The sequence below is a fragment of the Pseudophryne corroboree genome, chromosome 4 (genome assembly GCF_028390025.1).
Source record: "Pseudophryne corroboree isolate aPseCor3 chromosome 4, aPseCor3.hap2, whole genome shotgun sequence".
Taxonomy (NCBI): Eukaryota; Metazoa; Chordata; class Amphibia; order Anura; family Myobatrachidae; genus Pseudophryne; species Pseudophryne corroboree.
The window spans coordinates 870,503,523-870,528,519 of record NC_086447.1 but is presented as its reverse complement, the minus strand read 5'-3'; the positions used below and the strand labels follow the sequence as shown (position 1 = coordinate 870,528,519).

Sequence of the window (24,997 nt, the reverse complement as noted above, 5' to 3'; positions counted from 1 at the left end):
ATTCAGAAAAAGGGATTTTACAAGACAAAAGTCCTATATTTTCTTTCATCCAGTGGTGAGTGCTGGGACAGCGGGATGTCCCTAAGCTATCCTGTTATGCGAGGGAACGCTCCTGTGCTGTGCCAAGTATTGATGCCCAAAAGCCAGATTGGCTGAGGCTGAAGTGTCAAAACTATAAAATTTGGTGAAGGTGCAAGCAGAAGACCATGTGGCCGCTTTACAGAGCTGCTCCACGGAGGCCCAACGCTGGGCTGCCCAAGAGGCTCCCACAGTCCTAGTGGAATGAACAGTCACGGAAAATCCTATCCGAGGACTGCTTTGTAGCCGAGAACAAGGTCCTGATGACTGTCTGAAAGGCCCCTGGCCTTCAAGACTAATTTGTCAACAGCCACCCCAACAAAATCCAATGTTGTAGGTCTGTGTAAGGACATGTACCCTGGGAGAGCATATCCAGCATTGGAGAGTTAGGTGCCATGGAGACATCTGGGACAGGCCGAAAAGATCTGCTGACCAAGCTCTCTTCAGCCAATCAGGTGCCATAAGGATGGCTGCCGCCTTCACCTGTTTCATCTTGCGATGAACCCGTGGTATGAGGATGATTGTTGTGAACAGGTATGTACCCTAGGAGAGCAGAACCGGCATTGGAGAGGTAGGTGCCGTGGAGGTGCGCCGTGGAGGTGTCTGGGGCAGGCCGAGAATATCTGCTTACCAAGCTTTCTTCAGCCAATCAGTGGCCATAAGGTTGGCTGCCACCTTCACCTGTTTCATCTTGCGATGAACCCGTGGTATGAGGATGATTGTTGTGAACAGGTATGTACCCTAGGAGAGCAGAACCGGCATTGGAGAGGTAGGTGCCGTGGAGGTGTGCCGTGGAGGTGTCTGGGGCAGGCCGAGAATATCTGCTTACCAAGCTTTCTTCAGCCAATCAGTGGCCATAAGGTTGGCTGCCACCTTCACCTGTTTCAACTTGCATTGAACCCGTGGAATGAAGACGAGTGTTGGGAACAGGTACACAAAGTGTAATAAATATAAACAGAGAACCCAGCTGCGCAATGGAACCTGGAAAACGATAGAAAGGAAGCTGACATATGCTGGGATAATCAGATAAAAAATTTTTATTATAGAATAAATATAAATATCCATAAAAAATGTATAGATTTGTAAAATAAACCAGCTGGTTCAAGACTGGACCTATGAAATTCAATTACCCTGAATAGTGCTAAAGAGTCAATCAGAACAAGCAATTGTAACAAGAACAGCAACAAATTGTAACATGTATGGAGAGCAAAAAAGCTCGTCCATTCTTCAATGCCGCCTCTGCCACTTTGGGCTACCGACCAGCAGCGGACGTAGAGATCTCTACAGCGGCACTATCACTCCGGCAAGGATATCACTGCACTACCACTCTCAGCAACAGTCAAGTGGTGGGCACTGCAGGACTATTAACCGAGGACGCTCATTTATAACCAGCCCACAGGAGTGGTAACTGTGCTCTTATCTTTACAGGAGACCACCTTATTAACGGAGCTAAACATCTCATTCACGGAATCGCCACACCGTGTATAATTCTATGGAATATTCCTTCTGTATCTCACTGTGCATGTAGGAGGAACCAACTAGGTACAATGCAATCTTAGACCTGGTATTAACAAACAATGGGGATTTGGTATCGGGTATTATAGTAGGAGAACCCATAGGAAACAGCGACCACAATATGGTCACATTCAATATCAGTTTCCATAAACAGCCCTATACTGGCTCAACTAGGACTCTAAACTTTAGCAAAGCAAATTTTGAAAAGATGAGGGTATTTTTCAGGGATATTGAATCGGAGGGTTTGTGTTTAGGAAAAAATACTACGGAGAAATGCTATGCTAGCTAAAAATACACTCAAATTTATTCCTATGAGCAGCAAAAAAAGGAATAAAAATCATAAACCGATGTGGCTTAACAAAAAGTTTAAGGAACTTATGGGCAAGAAAAGGCGAGCATTTAAAAAATATAAATCTGACGGGGAAGCAGAGTCATTTCAGCACTGTAAGGAATGTAACAAAATTTGCAAAAAGGAAATAAGAGCGGCTAAAGTAGAAACTGAAAAACTAGTAGCAAAGAAAAGCAAAGCGAATCCCAAAAAATTCTTTAAATACATTAATAGCAAGAGATTAAAGAAGGAGAGTATAGGCCCTTTAAAAGACAAGTTGGGAGCCTTAAGCAAAAATGATAATGACATAGCGGACACACTAAATAAGTTTTTTTCAACAGTATTCACTAGAGAGGACCCATTTCAGGGACTGACACACAATCTCAATAATGAGAATATCCCACTGATAGGTACTTATTTAAGCGAGGAAGTAGTCTGTGACCGATTAAAACATTTAAAGATTAATAAATCACCAGGGCCCGATGGTATTCACCCAAGGGTTCTAATGGAGCTTCACTCTGAACTGGCAAAACCGCTATCTTTGATCTTTAAGGATTCAGTTATATCAGGTATGGTTCCCAAAGACTGGCGTATAGCGGAAGTAGTGCCTATATTCAAAGAGGGAAGTAAAGCTGAACCAGGTAATTATAGACCAGTTAGTCTTACATCTATAGTGGGGAAAGTATTGGTAGGTATTCTAAGAGATAGTATTCAGAAGTTCCTTGAAGTCAATAAGGTCATTAAAAGGAATCAACATGGGTTTATGAAGGACAGATCCTGTCAAACCAACTTACTTGGCTTTTATGAAACAGTAAGCGCAAACCTAGATCAGGGTAAAGACGTGGATGTAATCTTTTTAGACTTTGCCAAAGCGTTCGATACTGTACCACACATGAGACTTATCTACAAGCTACAAGAATCAGGGCTAGGAAGCACAATATGCACTTGGGTCAAAAACTGGTTAGATAATAGGGAGCAGCGCATTGTGGTTAATGGATCTTTTTCAACTTGGACAGTGCTAAGTGGTGTGCCGCAAGGCTCAGTATTAGGACCGCTATTGTTCAATATTTTCATTAACGACCTAACAGAAGGTCTAGAGAGCATGGTATCAATTTTTGCAGATGATACCAAATTGTGTAAGGCTATAAATACAGAGGAGGATGCCGAGTCTCTTCAGAACGACTTAGTTAAATTAGAAGCATGGGCAGCCAAATGGAGAATGTGCTTCAACACAGACAAGTGTAAGGTAATGCACTGTGGTAACAAGAACAAAAATTACACCTACCTACTAAATGGGGTAAAATTAGGGGATTCTGTACTGGAAAAGGACTTAGGTGTCCTCATAGATAGCAAGCTAAGCAGTAGTACCCAAAGTAGGACTGCAGCAAAGAAGGCTAATAAGATATTAGCATGCATAAAACGGGGTATTGATGCTAGGGACGAGAGTATTATACTCCCGTTATATAAATCACTAGTGAGGCCACACCTTGAATACTGTGTACAATTCTGGGCACCGTACTACAAAAAGGATATCCTGGAGCTTGAAAAGGTACAGAGGAGGGCGACCAAACTAATTAAGGGCATGGAGACGAAGGAATGCAAGGAAAGGCTTGAAAGACTAGGCATGTTTACATTGGAAAAGCGGAGACTAAGAGGGGATATGATCAACATCTACAAATATATAAGGGGACAATACACACAGCTTGCGCGGGACCTGTTTTTGGTTAGATCAACACAGAGGACTCGTGGACACTCGCTCAGGTTAGAGGAGAGAAGATTCCGCACAATACGGGTAAAGGCTTTTTCACGGTAAGGACAATACGTGTTTGGAATTCCCTGCCCGAGGGAGTTGTAACGGGGGAATCTGTCAACACCTATAAGAATGGGTTAGATAAATTCCTAATGGATAAGGATATCCAGGGGTATGGTGCATAGTCATGCATTATAGTTACTATAAATAGGGATAAAATGCAACGGCTGACAGCAGCATCAGTCAGAAATTTTAGTCAAATCATCATGCAAAGGAGACTACAAATAGGTTGAACTCGATGGACAATTGTCTTTTCTCTGACGTCCTAGTGGATGCTGGGGACTCTGTCAGGACCATGGGGATTAGCGGCTCCGCAGGAGACAGGGCACAAAAATAAAGCTTTAGGATCAGGTGGTGTGCACTGGCTCCTCCCCCTATGACCCTCCTCCAAGCCTCAGTTAGGTTTTTGTGCCCGTCCGAGCAGGGTGCAATCTAGGTGGCTCTCCTAAAGAGCTGCTTAGAAAAAGTTTTTAGGTTTTTTATTTTACAGTGAGTCCTGCTGGCAACAGGCTCACTGCAACGAGGGACTTAGGGGAGAAGAAGTGAACTCACCTGCGTGCAGGATGGATTGGCTTCTTAGGCTACTGGACACCATTAGCTCCAGAGGGATCGAACACAGGCCCAGCCATGGAGTCCGGTCCCGGAGCCGTGCCGCCGACCCCCTTGCAGATGCCGAAAAGTGAAGAGGTCCAGAAACCGGCGGCAGAAGACTTTTCAGTCTTCATGAGGTAGCGCACAGCACTGCAGCTGTGCGCCATTGTTGTCACACACTTCACACCAGCGGTCACGGAGGGTGCAGGGCGCTGCAGGGGGCGCCCTGGGCAGCAATGAGAATACCTTGTTCTGGCTAAAAAATACATCACATATAGCCCCTGGGGCTATATGGATGTATTTAACCCCTGCCAGGTCTCAGAAAAACGGGAGAAGAAGCCCGCCGAAAAGGGGGCGGGGCCTATTCTCCTCAGCACACAGCGCCATTTTCCCTCACAGAAATGCTGGTGGGAAGGCTCCCAGGCTCTCCCCTGCACTGCACTACAGAAACAGGGTTAAAACAGAGAGGGGGGGCACTTATTTGGCGATATGATTATATATATTAAGATGCTATAAGGGAAAAACACTTATATAAAGGTTGTCCCTGTATAATTATAGCGTTTTGGTGTGTGCTGGCAAACTCTCCCTCTGTCTCTCCAAAGGGCTAGTGGGGTCCTGTCCTCTATCAGAGCATTCCCTGTGTGTGTGCTGTGTGTCGGTACGTGTGTGTCGACATGTATGAGGACGATGTTGGTGAGGAGGCGGAGCAATTGCCTGTAATGGTGATGTCACTCTCTAGGGAGTCGACACCGGAATGGATGGCTTATTTAAGGAATTACGTGATAATGTCAACACGCTGCAAGGTCGGTTGACGACATGAGACGGCCGGCAAACCAATTAGTACCTGTCCAGGCGTCTCAAACACCGTCAGGGGCGTTAAAACGTCCTTTTACCTCAGTCGGTCGACAGAAGTTGTTTATGGACACGACAGTGGTCAGGTGATGCAGATTCCAAACGGCACATGGAAGTATTGCCGTATAAAGGAGAAAAAGACAACGTCTTTTCAGCCTCAGTCCTTTCGTCCCCATAAGGGCAAGCGGGCAAAAGGCCAGTCATATCTGCCATGGGATAGAGGAAAGGGAAGAAGACTGCAGCAGGCAGCCCATTCCCAGGAACAGAAGCCCTCCACCGCTTCTGCCAAGTCCTCAGCATGACGCTGGGGCCGTACAAGCGGACTCAGGTGCGGTGGGGGGGTCGTCTCAAGAGTTTCAGCACGCAGTGGGCTCACTCGCAAGTGGACCCCTGGATCCTACAAGTAGTATCCCAGGGGTACAGATTGGAAATTCGAGACGTCTCCCCCTCGCAGGTTCCTGAAGTCTGCTTTACCAACGTCTCCCTCCGACAGGGAGGCAGTAGTGGAAACAATTCACAAGCTGTATTCCCAGCAGGTGATAATCAAAGTACTCCTCCTACAACAAGGAAAGGGGTATTATTCCACACTATATTGTGGTACTGAAGCCAGACGGCTCGGTGAGACCTATTCTAAATCTGAAATATTTGAACACTTGCATACAAAGGTTCAAATCAAGATGGAGTCACTCAGAGCAGTGATAGCGAACCAGGAAGAAGGGGACTATATGGTGTCCCGGGACATCAGGGATGCTTACCTCCATGTCCCAATTTGCCCTTCTCACCAAGGGTACCTCAGGTTCGTGGTACAGAACTGTCACTATCAGTTTCAGACGCTGCCGGTTGGATTGTCCACGGCACCCCGGGTCCTTACCAAGGTAATGGCCGAAATGATGATTCTTCTTCAAAGAAAATGGACGATCTCCTGATAAGGGCAAGGTCCAGAGAACAGTTGGAGGTCGGAGTAGCACTATCTCAAGTAGTTCTACGACAGCACGGGTGGATTCTAAATATTCCAAAACCGCAGCTGTTTCCGACGACACGTCTGCTGTTCCTAGGGATGATTCTGGACACAGTCCAGAAAAAGGTGTTTCTCCCGGAGAAGAAAGCCAGGGAGTTATCCGAGCTAGTCAGGAACCTCCTAAAACCAGGAAAAGTGTCAGTGCATCATTGCACAAGGGTCCTGGGAAAAATGGTGGCTTCTTACGAAGCGATTCCATTCGGCAGATTTCACGCAAGAACTTTTCAGTGGGATCTGCTGGAAAAATGGTCCGGATCGCATCTTCAGATGCATCAGCGGATAACCCTGTCTCCAAGGACAAGGGTGTTTCTTCTGCGGTGGCTGCAGAGTGCTCATCTACTAAAGGGCCGCAGATTCGGCATTCAGGACTGGGTCCTGGTGACCACGGATGCCAGCCTGAGAGGCTGGGGAGCAGTCACACAGGGAAAAAATTTCCAGGGAGTGTGATCAAGTCTGGAGACTTCTCTCCACATAAATATACTGGAGCTAAAGGCAAATTTACAATGTTCTAAGCTTAGCAAGACCTCTGCTTCAAGGTCAGCCGGTATTGATCCAGTGGGACAACATCACGGCAGTCGCCCACGTAAACAGACAGGGCGGCACAAGAAGCAGGAGGGCAATGGCAGAAACTGCAAGGATTCTTCGCTGGGCGAAAAATCATGTGATAGCACTGTCAGCAGTGTTCATTCCGGGAGTGGACAACTGGGAAGCAGACTTCCTCAGCAGGCACGACCTCCACCCGGGAGAGTGGGGACTTCATCGGGAAGTATTCCACATGATTGTGAACCGTTGGGAAAGACCAAAGGTGGACATGATGGCGTCCCGCCTGAACAAAAAACTGGACAGGTATTGCGCCAGGTCAAGAGACCCTCAAGCAATAGCTGTGGACGTTCTGGTAACACCGTGGGTGTACCAGTCGGTGTATGTGTTCCCTCCTCTGCTTCTCATACCCAAGGTACTGAGAATTATAAGACGTAGAGGAGTAAGAACTATACTCGTGGCTCCGGATTGGCCAAGAAGGACGTGGCACCCGGAACTTCAAGAAATGCTCACAGAGGACTCATGGCCTCTGCCGCTAAGAAGGGACTTGCTTCAGCAAGTACCAGGTCTGTTCCAAGACTTACCGCGGCTGCGTTTGACGGCATGGCGGTGGAACGCCGGATCCTAAGGGAAAAAGGCATTCCGGAAGAGGTCATTCCTACCCTGGTCAAAGCCAGGAAGGAGGTGACCGCACAACATTATCACCACATGTGGCGAAAATATGTTGCGTGGTGTGAGGCCAGGAAGGCCCCACGAAGAAATTTCAACTCGGTCGATTCCTGCATTTCCTGCAAACAGGAGTGTCTATGGGCCTCAAATTGGGGTCCATTAAGGTTCAAATTTCGGCCCTGTCAATTTTCTTCCAGAAAGAATTGGCTTCAGTTCCTGAAGTCCAGAAGTTTGTCAAGGGAGTATTGTATATACAACCCCCTTTTTGTGCCTCCAGTGGCACTGTGGGATCTCAACGTAGTTCTGGGATTCCTCAAAACACATTTTAAACCGCTCAAATCTGTGGATTTGAAATATCTCACATGAAAAGTGACCATGCTGTTGGCCCTGGCCTCGGCCAGGCGAGTGTCAGAATTGACGGCTTTGTCTCACAAAAGCCATATCTGATTGTCCATTCGGACAGGGCAGAGCTGCGGACTCGTCCCCAGTTTCTTCCTAAGGTGGTGTCAGCGTTTTCACCTGAACCAGCTTATTGTGGTACCTGCGGCTACTAGGGACTTGGAGGACTCCAAGTTGCTAGATGTTGTCAGGGCCCTGAAAATATAGGTTTCCAGGACGGCTGGAGTCAGGAAAACTGACTTGCTGTTATCCTGTATGCACCCAGCAAACTGGGTGCTCTTGCTTCTAAGCAGACGATTGCTCGTTGGATTTGTAGCACATTTCAACTTGCACATTCTGTGGCAGGCCTGCCACAGCCTAAATCTGTCAAGGCCCATTCCACAAGGAAGGTGGGCTCATCCTGGGCGGCTGCCCGAGGGGTCTCGGCATTACAACTCTGCCGAGCAGCTACGTGGTCGGGGGAGAACACGTTTGTAAAATTCTACAAATTTGATACCCTGGCTAAAGAGGACCTGGAGTTCTCTCATTCGGTGCTGCAGAGTCATCCGCACTCTCCCGCCCGTTTGGGAGCTTTGGTATAATCCCCATGGTCCTGACGGAGTCCCCAGCATCCACTAGGACGTCAGAGAAAATAAGATTTTACTTACCGATAAATCTATTTCTCGTAGTCCGTAGTGGATGCTGGGCGCCCATCCCAAGTGCGGATTGTCTGCAATACTTGTACATAGTTATTGTTACAAAAAAATCGGGTTGTTATTGTTGTGAGCCGTCTGTTCAGAGGCTCCTACGTTTGTCATACTGTTAACTGGGTTCAGATCACAAGTTGTACGGTGTGATTGGTGTGGCTGGTATGAGTCTTACCCGGGATTCAAAATCCTTCCTTATTGTGTACGCTCGTCCGGGCACAGTATCCTAACTGAGGCTTGGAGGAGGGTCATAGGGGGAGGAGCCAGTGCACACCACCTGATCCTAAAGCTTTATTTTTGTGCCCTGTCTCCTGCGGAGCCGCTAATCCCCATGGTCCTGACGGAGTCCCCAGCATCCACTACGGACTACGAGAAATAGATTTATCGGTAAGTAAAATCTTATTTTTTCAACCTCAGATACTATGTTACTAGTATAGCTTTTTTGCTATCCATGCATGTTACAATTTGTTGCCGATCTTGTTACAATTGCTTGTTCTGATTGACTCTTTAGCACTATACAGGGTAATTGAATTGCATAGGTCCAGTCTTGAACCAGTTGGTTTATTTTGCAAATCTATAAATTTTTTATGGTTATATATATTTATTCTATAATAAAAAAATGTATCTGATTATCTCAGCATACGTCAGCTTTCCTTATTATCTTTTTCCAGGTTCCATTGCGCAGCTGGGTTCTTTATTTATATTTATTATTCTGTACAGGCTCTTACACTGTGGCTTCACACCAGCGCACTGGTACCTTGGAACTCAATTTATAATTTATGATTAGGCGCTTGATAGCAGTTCTGTCACACAAAGTGTAATGTCCATGCGCCAGGGCAGCTACCAAGAAGGCCCCCGGATCACTGGTAGCTGTAGCAAAATAATTTGTGATTGTGCTGGGAGGCCATCAGGTAAATGTGAGAACACCACCAGCAACAGATTAGCATTTGGAATATCTTGCGGTGGAGAGACAACTCACCGGATTGTAAGTCCTGTCTGCTGAGGAAGTCCGCCTCCCAGATCTGGACTCCTCAGATGTAAACTGCAGATATCTTGGGGGGTGGGGGGAAATCCACCCAGTGGACAATGAGAGCCATTTCCATCTTAGCTGCGAGGTTCTTGGTGCCTCCGTGATGGTTGTATGTGACTACTGTCGCGTTGTCGTACTGAACTTTCACTGCCCTGTGTTGCAGAAGTGCTCGCCTGTCCAAGAGCGCAGTAGATTGCGATAAGTTCTAGGACGTTTATGAGAAGGCTTGAACCAACCACCTGCCCTGCGATGAGCGATCGCCTGTGATAGCTCCTCAACCGCGGAGGCTAGCATCTGTGGTCAGAAGAACCTATTCCGGAGTCACGAACGGATGACCCTTGGTCAGGTGAGTCTACTGGAGTCACCATAGGAGGGAAAGATGTACTTACCTGGGCAGAACAATCGTGCTGGGCCTGAGATGGAGATGCAAGCAGTAACATCTCTGAGGAAGCCTGTGTCCTCTGATCGCCCTGACCTAAACCAGAGTTGACATCAGACGACCGGGACTGGATATCTTCCTCAGAAGAGTTGTCTGACTGAGAAACGACCTACCGAGGAAACCCCAATCTCGCCTGCCGAGGGACCTTGCATCTGGAGGAGGATCCAACATATGTTGCAGGGAGCTAGACACCTCCATCAACCCCTACACGGATTGGGAAAGTCTTTGGATCCATGTGGGCTCTGAGAGGGCTTGCTGCGAGTAATCAAGAGGGAGTTGCGTGCAGTCTTCTGTGGTCCTTCTGAAACCACAGTGGGACCGGACCGCCTAGCCACCACCTGTGAAGCTAGCTTACGCATGGCAGAGGACAGTAAGGCCACCTATTCAGGTTACCGTGGGAAAGAAACCTCCAGGACAGACTCGCCAGTACTTCAGTGACGCAATGCTCACACAGGCCGGTGTGGTCCTGCCGTATAGCGGAGACGTTTTCTAAACACACTGTGCAGATATATGCTCACATCACTGAAAGTCTCTTCCGTCTGGGACGTCGTTGCCTTGTACTGTAAACCTGTAAGCCCCAGTAAGGTGACTGCCTATAGATAGATAAATAGGCATCGGTACACTGACAGTAAAGGACAAAACCTAAATAGAATATAAGTAGATACAAGACTTGTAGATACTATACCTAAGCAAAAGGGTTACAGCCTAATCTAAATTTAACAATACAAGAGGTTTTAAGCATAGTCTGTGAAAAGCTGTTATGTAATAGGTTATACAACAGTGCAGCAATAACATTACCATATACAGTGCTCAGCAAAGGCAGCAATTATACACAAATTGACCTTAACCAACTCAGTGAGGGTTATGGCGGAGGTGGAGCCTGTGCTGTAAAAAATTAACTGCTTGGTGCTTAGCCTAGAGCATCCACCATACCCACTGTCCAAGCTCCCAACCACTGGATGAAAGAAAAATATAGTATTTTTTATTTTATATATATATATATATATATATATATATATATATATATATATATATATATATATATATATTAGATTTTCTTTCATAAAAATGTGCAATACAGATACTCCATCTGTTGACCTTACACTTACACAGTGCTGGCCTCTCTGCACAAGATACTTAGCCATTACGCATCCCCCTTGCTATGCAACTTCTCTTCGCCTTTTCTTATTTTTTATTTCCTTTAAATAATCTTTCTTTGTTTCCCAAAGGACTTTCCGATGTAGTGTCAATTCCTCTCCCTCTTTGTGTACTTGCCTAAAATTAGGTAGAATGGAGGAATCTCCAATCCTGCAGAGGACACACCGATTAAGCACTTTAAAAGGGGAATCGGTTCTCCATAATATGCTGCTGTTGGGCGTTACAGGTTGTTTCGATAAGAAATCTTCACTTATTTCTCTGACGTCCTAGTGGATGCTGGGAACTCCGAAAGGACCATGGGGAATAGCGGCTCCGCAGGAGACTGGGCACAACTAAAGAAAGCTTTTAGGTCACCTGGTGTGCACTGGCTCCTCCCACTATGACCCTCCTCCAAGCCTCAGTTAGATTTTGTGCCCGGCCGAGGTTGGATGCACACTAGGGGCTCTCCTGAGCTTCTAGAAAGAAAGTATATAATTAGGTTTTTTATTTTCAGTGAGACCTGCTGGCAACAGGCTCACTGCAGCGAGGGACTAAGGGGAGAAGAAGCGAACCTACCTGCTTGCAGCTAGCTTGGGCTTCTTAGGCTACTGGACACCATTAGCTCCAGAGGGATCGACCGCATGGAACTGGCCTTGGTGTTCGGTCCCGGAGCCGCGCCGCCGTCCCCCTTACAGAGCCAGAAGCAAGAAGAGGTCCGGAAAATCGGCGGCAGAAGACTTCAGTCTTCACCAAGGTAGTGCACAGCACTGCAGCTGTGCGCCATTGCTCCTCATGCACACTTCACACTCCGGTCACTGAGGGTGCAGGGCGCTGGGGGGGGGCGCCCTGAGCAGCAATAAAAACACCTTGGCTGGCATATATATCACAATATATAGCCCCAGAGGCTATATATGTGATAAATACCCCTGCCAGAATCCATAAAAATGCAAGAGAAAAGTCCGCGAAAAAGGGGCGGAGCTATCTCCCTCAACACACTGGCGCCATTTTCTCTTCACAGTGCAACTGGAAGACAGCTCCCCAGGCTCTCCCCTGTAGGTTTCAGGCTCAAAGGGTTAAAAAGAGAGGGGGGGCACTAAATTTAGGCGCAATATTGTATATACAAGCAGCTATTGGGAAAAATTCACTCAATATAGTGTTAATCCCTAAATTATATAGCGCTCTGGTGTGTGCTGGCATACTCTCTCTCTGTCTCCCCAAAGGGCTGTGTGGGGTCCTGTCCTCAGTCAGAGCATTCCCTGTGTGTGTGCGGTGTGTCGGTACGGCTGTGTCGACACGTTTGATGAGGAGGCTTATGTGATGGCAGAGCAGATGCCGATAAATGGGATGTCGCCCCCTGTGGGGCCGACACCAGAGTGGATGGATAGGTGGAAGGTATAAACCGACAGTGTCTACTCCTTACATAAAAGGCTGGATGACGTAACAGCTATGGGATAGCCGGCTTCTCAGCCCGCGCCTGCCCAGGCGTCTCAAAGGCCATCAGGGGCTCAAAAACGCCCGCTCCCTCAGATGGCAGACACAGATGTCGACACGGAGTCTGACTCCAGTGTCGACGAGGTTGAGACATATACACAATCCACTAGGAACATCCGTTACATGATCCCGCCAATAAAAAATGTGTTACACATTTCTGACATTAACCCAAGTACCACTAAAAAAGGGTTTTATGTTTGGGGAGAAAAAGCAGGCAGTGTTTTGTTCCCCCATCAAATGAGTGAATGAAGTGTGAAAAAGCGTGGGTTCCCCCGATAAGAAACTGGTAATTTCTAAAAAGTTACTGATGGCGTACCCTTTCCCGCCAGAGGATAAGTTACGCTGGGAGATATCCCCTAGGGTGGATAAGGCGCTCACACGTTTGTCAAAAAAGGTGGCACTGCCGTCTTAGGATACGGCCACTTTGAAGGTACCTGCTGATAAAAAAGCAGGAGGCTATCCTGAAGTCTGTATTTACACACTCAGGTACTAGACTGAGACCTGCAGATAGTGCTGCTGCAGCGTGGTCTGTAACCCTGTCAAACAGGGATACTATTTTGCGAACATAAGACGTCGTCTTATATATGAGGGATGCACAGAGGGATATTTTGCCGGCTGGCATCCAAAATTAATGCAATGTCCATTCGGTCAGGAGGTTATTAGAGACCCGACACTGGACAGGTGATGCTGACTTTAAAAGGCACATAGAGCCTTATAAGGGTGAGGAATTGTTTGGGGATGGTCTCTGGGACCTCGTATCCACAGCAACAGCTGGGAAGAAAAAAATTTTTTTACCTCAGGTTTCCTCACAGCCTCAGAAAGCACTGTATTATCAGGTACAGTCCTTTCGGCTTCAGAAATGCAAGCGTGTAAAACGAGGGAAGAGGGAAAAAGCTGCACCAGTCAGCCAGTTCCCAGAATCAAAATTCTTCCCCCGCTTCCTCTGAGTCCACCGCATGACGGGGGGGCTCCACAGGCGTAGCCAGGTACGGTGGGGGGCCGCCTCAAAAATTTCAGCGATCAGTGGGCTCGCTCACAGGTGGATCCCTAGATCCTTAAAGTAGTATTTCAGGGGTACAAGCTGGAATTCGAGGCGTCCCCCCCCCCCCCCCCCCCCCCCCGCCGTTTCCTCAAATCTGCCTTGCCGACAACTCCCTCAGGCAGGGAGACAGTGCTAGAGGCAATTCACAAGCTGTATTCCCAGCAGGTGATAGTCAAGGTGCCCCTACTACAACAAGGACGGGGTTACTATTCCACATACCGAAACCAGACGGTTCGGTGAGACCCATTTTATATTTGAAATCCTTGAACACATACATAAAAAAATTCAAGTTCAAGATGGAATCGCTCAGGGCGATTATTGCAAGCCTGGAGGAGGGGGATTACATGGTATCCCTGGACATCAAGGAGGCTTACCTACATGTCCCCATTTACCATCCTCACCAGGAGTACCTCAGGTTTGTGGTACAGGATTGCCATTACCAATTCCAAACACTGCCGTTTGGACTGTCCACGGCACCGAGGGTCTTTACCAAGGTAATGGCAGAAATGATTATACTCCTTCGAGAAAGGAAGTTTTAATTATCCCGTACTTGTACGATCTCCTTATAAAGGCGAGGTCCAAGGAGCAGTTGTTGGTCGGAGTAGCACTATCTCGGGAAGTGCTACAACAGCACGGATGGATTCTATACATTCCAAAGTCACAGCTGGTTCCTACCACACGCCTACTGTTCCTGGGGATGGTTCTGGACACAGAACAGAAAAAAGTGTTTCTCCCGCAGGAGAAAGCCAAGGAGCTGTCATCTCTAGTCAGAGACCTCCTGAAACCAAAACAGGTATCGGTGCATCACTGCACACGAGTCCTGGGAAAAATGGTAGCTTCTTACGAAGCAAAATTCCATTCGGCAGGTTCCATGCAAGAACCTTTCAGTGGGACCTCTTGGACAAGTGGTCGGGATCGCATCTTCAGATGCATCGGCTGATAACCCTGTCTCCAAGGACCAGGGTATCTCTGCTGTGGTGGCTGCAGAGTGCTCATCTTCAGGAGGGCCGCAGATTCGGCATACAGGACTGGGTCCTGGTAACCACGGATGCCAGCCTTCAAGGCTGGGGGGCAGTCACACAGGGAAGAAATTTCCAAGGACTTTGGTCAAGTCGGGAGTCGTCCCTACACATAAATATTCTGGAACTGAGGGCCATTTACAATGCCCTAAGTCTGGCAAGGCCTCTGCTTCAAAACCAGCCGGTACTGATCCAATCAGACAACATCACGGCAGTCGCCCATGTAAACCGACAGGGCGGCACAAGAAGCAGGATGGCGATGGCAGAAGCCACAAGGATTCTCCGATGGGCGGAAAATCACGTCTTAGCACTGTCAGCAGTGTTCATTCCGGGAGTGGACAACTGGGAAGCAGACTTCCTCAGCGGACACGACCTACACCCGGGAGAGTGGGGACTTCATTCAGAAGTCTTCCAACTTTTGGTAAACCGTTGGGAAAGGCCACAGGTGGATATTGCGCCAGGTCAAGGGACCCTCAGGCGATAGCTGTGGACGCTCTAGTGACACCGTGGGTGTACCAGTCAGTTTATGTGTTCCCTCCTCTGCCTCTCATACCAAGGGTACTGAGAATAATAAGAAAACGAGGAGTAAGAACAATACTCGTGGTTCCGGATTGGCTAAGACGAGCGTGGTACCCGGAACTTCAAGAGATGATCTCAGAGGACCCATGGCCTCTGCCGCTCAGACAGGATCTGCTACAGCAGGGGCCCTGTCTGTTCCAAGACTTACCGCGGCTGCGTTTGACGGCAGGGCGGTTGAACGCCGGATCCTGAAGGAAAAGGGCATTCCGGAGGAAGTCATTCCTACGCTGATTAAAGCCAGGAAAGATGTAACTGCAAAGCATTATCACCGCATATGGCGGATGTATGTTGCTTGGTGTGAGGCCAAAAAGGCCCCAACAGAGGAATTTCAACTGGGTCGATTTCTGCATTTCCTACAAGCAGGAGTGACTATGGGCCTGAAATTAGGCTCCATTATGGTACAGATCTCGGCTCTGTCGATATTCTTCCAGAAAGAACTAGCTTCACTACCTGAAGTTCAGACGTTTGTTAAGGGAGTGCTGCATATTCAGCCCCCTTTTGTGCCTCCAGTGGCACCTTGGGATCTCAACGTGGTGTTGAGTTTCTTAAAATCACATTGGTTTGAGCCACTTAAAACCGTGGATCTAAAATATCTCACGTGGAAAGTGGTCATGTTATTGGCCTTAGCTTCAGCCAGGCGTGTGTCAGAATTGGCGGCTTTGTCATGTAAAAGCCCTTATCTGATTTTCCATATGGATAGGGCAGAATTGAGGACTCGTCCCCAGTTTCTCCCTAGGGTGGTATCAGCTTTTCACTTGAACCAACCTATTGTGGTGCCTGCGGCTACTAGGGACTTGGAGGATTCCAAGTTGCTGGACGTAGTCAGGGCCTTGAAAATTTATGTTTCCAGGACGGCTGGAGTCCGGAAAACTGACTCGCTATTTATCCTGTATGCACCCAACAAGCTGGGTGCTCCTGCTTCTAAGCAGACTATTGCTCGCTGAATTTGTAGCACAATTCAGCTGGCTCATTCTGCGGCTGGACTGCCGCATCCTAAATCAGTAAAAGCCCATTCCATAAGGAAGGTGGGCTCATCTTGGGCGGCTGCCCGAGGGGTCTCGGCTTTACAACTTTGCCGATGTGCTACTTGGTCAGGGGCAAACACGTTTGCAAAATTCTACAAATTTGATACCCTGGCTGAGGAGGACCTTGAGTTCTCTCATTCGGTGCTGCAGAGTCATCCGCACTCTCCCGCCCGTTTGGGAGCTTTGGTATAATCCCCATGGTCCTTTCGGAGTTCCCAGCATCCACTAGGACGTCAGAGAAAATAAGATTTTACTCACCGGTAAATCTATTTCTCGTAGTCCGTAGTGGATGCTGGGCGCCCGTCCCAAGTGCGGATTGTCTGCAATACTTGTACATAGTTATTGTTAACTAAAGGGTTATTGTTGAGCCATCTGTTGAGAGGCTCAGTTGTTTTCATACTGTAAAACTGGGTATGGTATCACGAGTTATACGGTGTGATTGGTGTGGCTGGTAAGAGTCTTACCCGGGATTCAAAATCCTTCCTTATTATGTCAGCTCGTCCGGGCACAGTGTCCTAACTGAGGCTTGGAGGAGGGTCATAGTGGGAGGAGCCAGTGCACACCAGGTGACCTAAAAGCTTTATTTAGTTGTGCCCAGTCTCCTGCGGAGCCGCTATTCCCCATGGTCCTTTCGGAGTTCCCAGCATCCACTACGGACTACGAGAAATAGATTTACCGGTGAGTAAAATCTTATTTTCTTGTGCATCTATAAGGAGGCGTGAGGAGTAAAATAAGCAACAAAACATCACTGTAGTCCATTCATGGAAGCTCTCCCAAGGAGTATGCAATTGCCCCGTGTGTGTGGATTTAAAATAAATAAATACGTTTATCAGGCCCGATTCAGACCTGATTGCCGCTGTGCGTTTTCGCATAGCGGACTATTATCGATAGACTGCGCACGTGTATGCACTGCCTTGCACATGTGCGTCGCCAAGCAGCGACAGGATGGTGCGAAAATTTAAATCGCACAGCCATTGGCAGGCTGATTCACAGGAAGAGGCCGTTTGTGGGTGGTAACTGGCCGTTTTCTGGGAGTGTCAGAGAAAACGCAGGCATGCCCGTTCGTTTTCAGGGATGGTGTGTGACGTCCACTCCGGACTGATTAGCCTGTTCTTTTCTCACTGTTGGAGTAAGTCCTGGGATGCGCACAGACTGGAAAAACCATTCGATGGTGAGTGAGTTGCGAACGGATTTGCAGCTGTCTGCTGACTGAGGGACACGTGATCGCACACTTGCACGGGCAAATTTACACTCCCCCCTTAGGCCGCTCCCCCCCCCCCCCCGCACAAGCACAAAACCATAGCACAGCGGCAATGCTTGAACTCCCAGCCAGCACAGCTCCTGCGGCTGGCCGGGAGTTACTTGTCGCTGCTGCGGGCCGCACAGTCCGGCCACGCCTGTGTTGGCCGGACCGCGCTCACAAAACGGCGGCCATACGCCGCCGTGACGCCCCCTCCCTCCCAGTGACCGCCTCTGCCTGTCAATCAGGCAGAGGCGATTACCAGGCGACAGCCGTTGGCTGTTAGCCGGCGCACTGCGGTGCCGGCACATGCACAGTTCTGACCTGATCGCTGCGCTGCGATGAACTGCAGCGAGCGATCTGGTCAGAATGACCCCCCATAGTTTCTTATTACTATAAGGACACTGATGTTCACTGTAGGTAGTTGGGCATTGAATGTATTAGTTGAGGTCATTCTTAAATATTATCTGCAGTCTCCATTTTCTGATCATCATTTGATTTTTGTTTTGACTCTTACATTGGTTTTAACTCACATAGACCATGTTTGAGTAGTGCTACATTCCAGTAGCACATGTCTATTACTTGTTGTAGGTGCTACTCACTGAAGAAATTGCATCTCCAGCTTTTGTGCCAAGTTCTAGGTAAGTGATGATGAACAATTCTTTCTACGATCTCATGTGCTTTGGAGATGTCGGGTGTTGATCTGGTTACTGGTCGTAGAACCCTATCTAGGTCTATAATATGTAAAGATACATGCAAATTTGACATGAAGAAAAAAGACCCTTTCATTTATTGAAGGTCACGGGGGAGCTGAATAAGAAAGAGCATACAGCCAAGACCGAAAACCTGCAGACACTGAATACAAAGACGGAGCAGCTAAGTAACCATCAAGGTGAGGGTTACCTTTAAACGGTCTGTCCATTACACTGTTTTGTGAGACTGGAATGCATATGTTAGGAGGTTGGTAAATATATACTTCTACATCTCTTATTACCATAACACACTCATCCATCGACTCTTCATGATGACTGGCTTTATTTTTCCCAGGACTTCTGCTACAAGAGAAGCCGACGGAGAATGGTGGTCAGAAGGACCCTATACTAGAGGAACTGAATTCTTTTTTGTCAAGTGACCAGAAGCAGATTAGCTCCCTGAATCCAGAACTTGATGAAACAAAAGAGAAGAAGCAGAATCTCATTAAGGTGACAGAAATCCTAGGGGTCAGCCCAACAGAGATAGCTGAAATGAATGAAACCTCTGGAAGACTGGACCAGGTCATCTCATTCCTTGTCTTGTCATATGAAAATTGTCTTAGTTTGTTTCAGGAATAGTGAACTGAATTAAGTAGCTGTATATCCTGAGCCCAAATGTAATTTATTGAATAGTAGCACAAGTGGCCAGTAGCTCCATTTATGTTCTCCGAAGAATTATCTGCCATTTATGCATTTCTTTTGATCCATCTTTCTGCTATATGTCCATTCTCTACTTAGACATGTTTTCTTTTATTTTACCCAGGGCTCTGATGGTGAGTCAGAGGCCGGTAGTGACTCCGAGGCTAAGACGAAGAGCAGCAGTGACCCAGTGTCTTTGCGTGACAAACACATGAGTGACCCATTAAATCAGGGGAACATTAAATCAGGGGAAGTCCCCTCATCTGCAAGCTCATCAAACTTGCCCAGCAGCACTGTGAATTCAGAAGAAGACATCAAGCATAGATGCACTCCACCAAAATCAAGCCCTCACTTGATAGATAAATCAGAGCCCAACTCGTCTTGCTTCTCGAAGACTGATAGTTTAATTTCTCAAAACAAGTTGAAGCCAAAAAGCACAAGGTCCAGAGCACCATCTTCCAAGTCGTCTTCTGAGCAGAAGGAACCTACACTCAATTCTGAACTATTTGAATATTGTGATTATTGTGATTATTGTGATTATGGTGGATATTGGTGTGAAGACTGCTGCACTACCTTCATGAGTCCGCCAGAGTTCCTACTGCACTTGCATGATGAAAAGCACACTTTGGTATGGCATTAAAAATAGGTATCTCTTTATTGTATGACTAAATGATTGTGGATGCTCTTTAGGTTACTTGTTAAGGTATGAGGTGGTCTAGCTATATGTTTATTTATATAAGTAGACGTGTGATCATAAATATTAAATATTCTGTCCCTTTTCTATTTAAATAGAACTTGAAAGAGCAGAAAAAGCCCTGGGCTAAAAAGAAAGCTAATACTACTGTCCGGAAACAAAACGTGAATGTTCCTCTGAGAGGTGAGACATTGGTATCGATTCAATTCAGCACGCTGATAATAGTGCCGGAAAGGAGGTCCCTGAGCTATTCAATTCAGCGCTCTGTTATGTCAGGTGTTTAGTCATGAGAACCGGCATTCTCTGATTCAAGTGCCCTGTCATGATGCTGATACCACTAGTTTTGTCGGATTTCTGCTCACACCCCTCCTGAGGAGGTGTGTGAACAGAAACTAGTCGGACTTAGCGCGTTGAATTTAATAGGTCCGATACCTCCTTCCTGGCGCTATTATCAGTGCACAGAATTGAATCAACCCCTTTGCTCCTTTATAGTGACTTGGAAAGGGAGGGGTGGCATCTTGAATGGTCTTTTACTTACCTGTTCTACTATCACACGTTGCAGGTCCTGAGTACATGCTCCCAATTCGTGGATACTACTGTGAGCTATGTAAAGAACTCTTTCCAGATTACGTTGCTGCTCTAGAGCATCTCAAAACTCATGCACACAATGAAAAGTACAAGGTTTGTCTTTCCAAAATATTCCTTTAAACCAGATGCTTTCTTTGAGATTGAGGGAAGTGGTAAGTCCATGGTGCATGAGTGGTCCTGTGTATGTATGTAGTCAATATCTATCTGGGGGGCTTGGCTGAGATGATCTACCTCTTACAATTTTATAGGTTACTCGACTAATTAAATACTTCCTACATAAATAGATACTGAACTTTCAAATTGCTCGTATTATAGTATTTCACTGCAACCTTTTCCCATTTTTGAAGACCTAATGGTTTATATTATATGATTCTGCTAAAAAGAACTACTGCAGGCTTTAAGATGTACTTGCCTTAAGCAGCGAAAGGCCTTCATACAACAGACATAGTTAAATACTGTTTCCAAGTAAAGACTAACCCATTTCTGATCAATATAAAACTGTTGCAAAGTTACAATTTCTATCTGGTTATTAAATTGAATTTTTTTTTTAAATGTTCTCCAGAAACGCGTGAATAGGAATTGCAACTATGAATTAAAGCGTCATAAGAGCAAGAAACAAGAGTTGTTAGCTGCTCAGGTGGAATTTTGCAAACCAATGGACAGAAAACGCAAAGCTACTAGTCACGAATATGAGCCCCCTAAGCAGAACAAATCTAAGAAGGCGAAAAGAGAGGAACACAAGGAGAAAATAGTTGTCAAACGCAGATCATCTCTACCAACAGCCAAGTCTGATAAGAAAGAAAATACTACTCCAGCTAAGAAGCCAGTTGAATCCTCTACAGTCGGGAAATTTGTTTGGAAGATACCAGAAAACAAAAGCCAAATCGTTAGTAGCACATTGACAGTTGAGAGTGCTGCTAAAAACGATTACTCTAAGGGGCTTTCTGTGAAGGAAAAGGGAATTGAAATCAAATTATTGGGTAAACCCAATAATACACAGGGAAGCCCTCTATATTCAACATCCTCCTCCTCCTCTATTGAATCCAGCACATCAACTGTCTCAACATCCACCACCAGTTCTTCTACTACTACTACTACTACCTCTACTACATCATCTTCTACAACACAAACTAGAGTTCGACCCAATCTGCCAGGTCCTACCATCCTCAAAAAAACTCCCTCCGTGGTTCCAGTAAGCAAGCCCGTTCCTCTCAGTACTTTCTTGTCTAAAAAATCTTCAAGCACCTCATCAAAATCTTTTCCTATATTGGAACCCGCAGTAGTCTTGTCAGATGATTTGGGTTCCGAAGCTTTTGGAGGACAATTGGTGAATCTAAAAGAAACTGAAGAGTCCCTACTGAAACCAGAACCGGTTTCCACAGTCAAAACGACAAAGGTGACCTCTAGTGATGTGAAAGTGGCTCAAGAAAATACCATTTCAAAAGCAGTTACAGGTTCTGTAAAGGTCCAGCATATGCAGAGTACGATGTCTTCTAGTCAAAGTCCTAGTCATGTGGCACATGCCCAAACAAGTCAGCCTCAAATTAACACAACACCTGCCAAAATTGAGTCCCATAAAGCAGTGATTGTTCCAAGTAATTCAACAAACAGTACATCACAGGCTGAAAAAGGCGAGGATTGCAAAGCTTCCAATACGCCACTGGCTAGTATGCCTGGGAACAACCATTCACAAGAGAAAGAAATAAAGATAATTTTACAAAAACCTGCAGAAACCAAGGCACCTAGTAAACCAGAACAGATTGCTACCCAATTCACCTCTCTTTCAATGAACCCAGTGACTTTGTATGAACAAAAGATCAATAAGGAAACCACTGCCCTAAAACCATCAGAGAACAAGCCTGTTGCAACTACTGCTCCAAGTGTGAATCCAACTTCAGTGCCTGCTGTGAAGCCAAATCCCACTTACAATGCTACTGCCAAACTCAACCAAAAATTTAAAAGGGCACCTCTGTCTCTGCCATTTTCATTCTTTGGCCATGTACCAGATCTAGAGTATAAAGATATTAAAATATCATTTGCCAGAGCCCAGAACTCCAGTACTCAACCAGAGAATTCTGCAGCGGGTCAGCAGACCATTGAGCAGGAAAAGGTGACCACCAATTTGTCTGCTAAAATGAGTCCCGCTAAAGATCTGCAGCATGAACTGGACTCCTATTACATGCAAATAGCTACAGAAGACAATCCTGAAGACTTAACAACTTCTGAAGATCAAGAAATGGAAGCTCCACCAGTTGTCATTAGTGTTCCTGTCCAAGTAAATATGGAAAATCCCCCAAAAAACATAAAACTAGAGAAGGCACAGCCTCACACGACTCCAGTAAAGCCTGTTATACCAGTTGAATCTTGTGAAGATCTGGACGACTCTGATATGGCATGTGAAGTTCCTGATGTCCCCTTGAATGCTATAACGAACTCCATGCATAAAACCTTTGGTCAGAACGTTGAGTCGTCCAGTTATGCATCATCACAAGTCTGTGGGACTGCGGCCAAGCAGCCTACGCATTTTTCAAATTGAAAATCTTTTGGGGATAAGGGCTGTTTAAAGCCAATACAAGAGAAGACCCCGCCTGTAACAGACTATTCTGAGGATGACTTGTCTGTATTAACCACATGTGATTCCGACTAAACACATGCTCACCGCTTAGATGAACAGTAAAATTAATTGTAACAAATGTCTTGATTTGTAGGGTCCACTTCCCTGTAGTATAAGAGGAGACCTCTGATCATTCTCCAGCTTCTACACAAACTGTATTTTCCAGTCGCTGCTAGCCCAGCCTTTGCTTCCAGCAAAATGACTTCTTTGTGTTATTACATCCCGCAGATTTGTTTTATGTTAAGAAACCGCTTTCAGCATTTAAATGTACTCCCAATTTTTCCATTGTTACCTTATGCCAGTGGTACTCAAATTCGGTCCTCAGGACCCCAAACAGTTCACATTTTCCAGGTCATCTAGCAGATGCACAGGTGTTGTCATTACTCAATGACCTATTTTAAAAGATCCACAGGTGGAGCTAATTGATTCTGTGAGGAGACCTGGAAAACATGCACTATGTGGGGTCCTGAGGACCGAGTTTGAGAACCTGTGCCTTATGCAATTTGATTTAAAATTGTATTGTGCATCAAATTCTTGTACAAGGATAGTTCTTTTGGCTTGTAAGTATTTTTGTCTGAGAAGGACAATGTTTTCCATTTCAGATGTTTGGAAAGTGATCTAATTAAGCTAGATATGTCCCGGGACCAGAGAGTAAGTACATTCTCCACTAGGAAATGGCTCTGCATGGGGCAAGCTTACCTTTCATTTTCAAACTTGCTGTGTTCTGTAAATATTTGTTTTAGGGTCACTTTTCTTTGTACATGTGCATACCTGTGTTTTTGACGCTTTTAGGTTGAGTTCATCCTTTGTTGTTGCGTACAATAATTCTTCCCCAGGCATTGTGGTATCCTGCAGAAGACAGATTATGAGTCGAGTTGATGTGTAAGACTGCAGATCCAACCATGAATATTGCATACGTTGTTACTGCCTTTCGGAGAGAAATGACGTAAACGCATGCAGTGACCCAGTGCAGTTCAGCTGCATGTTAAGAAGACTGAAAGGAACACAATATAGTGGTCACACACATCCTGTGCTTGTAATACCTTTCCTCTTCTCGGAATGTGTGTTCTTTTTTTGTTTTTTTTTTTGTTTAAGCACAGTGTATGCTAACAATTACATTTCAATAAAAGGTGATCATAGTTATTTTTATATCCAGCTTGTTAGTCAGTATTCCGACTTGTACATCAACAGAAACTAGCATGTAATTAGAATATTTGTGCTCGCGTAAAGTTGATGGTATAACCTGGAACCAACAGTCCTGCAACACACGGCTGTGTACTTGTGGAGATGGGTCATCTGTTTTTGTCCATGTTTTCTGTACAAGCTGAGTAAAATATGCTTCAGTTAAACTGGAGGATTAGGAAATTTTCATAATTTCTGTTTTTCCATTTAACATATCTGATGTTTTCACAGAGTTAATCTGAGATCAGCATCACACTTACAGCTCAGTCTTGCTGCCTGTGGCAGTCAATAAAATCTAATATTCCGCTACTCCCCAATCACCTTTTCTTTAATTACCACCATCTTTATCGGGTAGAAGAGTTAGCGGCTGGAGTGGTGCGCTCTGAGGAAAGCCAGGTGATTGTATGAAATGGTTATCAATGATGTCATGTTATGTTGTGAGCTCGACCAGTCTAAAGTTACTTGTGTTCTTTTATAGACAACGTATTAAGGCCTAATTCAAGGTTGATTGCAAAATCTTCCTCTAATGGGCAAAACCATGTGCACTGCAGATGGGGCAGATTGGAATTGGAATTTGGTTTTATTGTCATTAAATATTCAACGCATGAACAATCAATGAAATTTTAATGTAAGCAAAAGAACAAACACCACGGAATATGTATAGCACAAAGAACATTACCATAAGATACTTTAAAAAAAAAAGCCGTAAGAACACGATAGCACAAAAGCATAGGCAGCTCCAACAATCCTATCTACATTTCGAACCATTATGCATTGTTATGGCCCTAGGAAAAAAGCTGTCTTTCAACCGGCTGGTCTTACACATTATCGATCTATAACGAGAGTTAGAAGGTAGTAAGGTAAACATCCCATAATTAGGATGGGTCACATCACCCAATATACTCCCAGCCTTTGCAAGGAGCCTCTTCTCGTAAACGGACTGGATACTAGGCAATTGTGACCCAATTATCTTGCCAGCAGTTTTCACAATTCTTTCTAACGACTTGCGCTCAATAATACTACAATTTCCGAACCACGCT

At 45.9% G+C, this 24,997-nt stretch overlaps 1 protein-coding gene across 1 annotated transcript in view; it reads left to right on the top strand.

Moving 5' to 3' along the window:
* Window positions 1-23,924, top strand: part of LOC134910572 (zinc finger protein 318-like) — a 170,129-nt gene extending 146,205 nt beyond the window's left edge. Inside the window, exons 5-10 of the mRNA XM_063918764.1 lie at window positions 18,287-18,380; window positions 18,536-18,690; window positions 19,004-19,507; window positions 19,672-19,756; window positions 20,136-20,254; window positions 20,724-23,924. Of these exons, the coding sequence (XP_063774834.1) occupies window positions 18,287-18,380; window positions 18,536-18,690; window positions 19,004-19,507; window positions 19,672-19,756; window positions 20,136-20,254; window positions 20,724-22,697 (2,931 nt within the window). The 3' untranslated portion in view covers window positions 22,698-23,924. The remainder of the gene's footprint in view (window positions 1-18,286; window positions 18,381-18,535; window positions 18,691-19,003; window positions 19,508-19,671; window positions 19,757-20,135; window positions 20,255-20,723) is intronic.
* The last annotated feature ends 1,073 nt before the right edge of the window (window positions 23,925-24,997 follow it).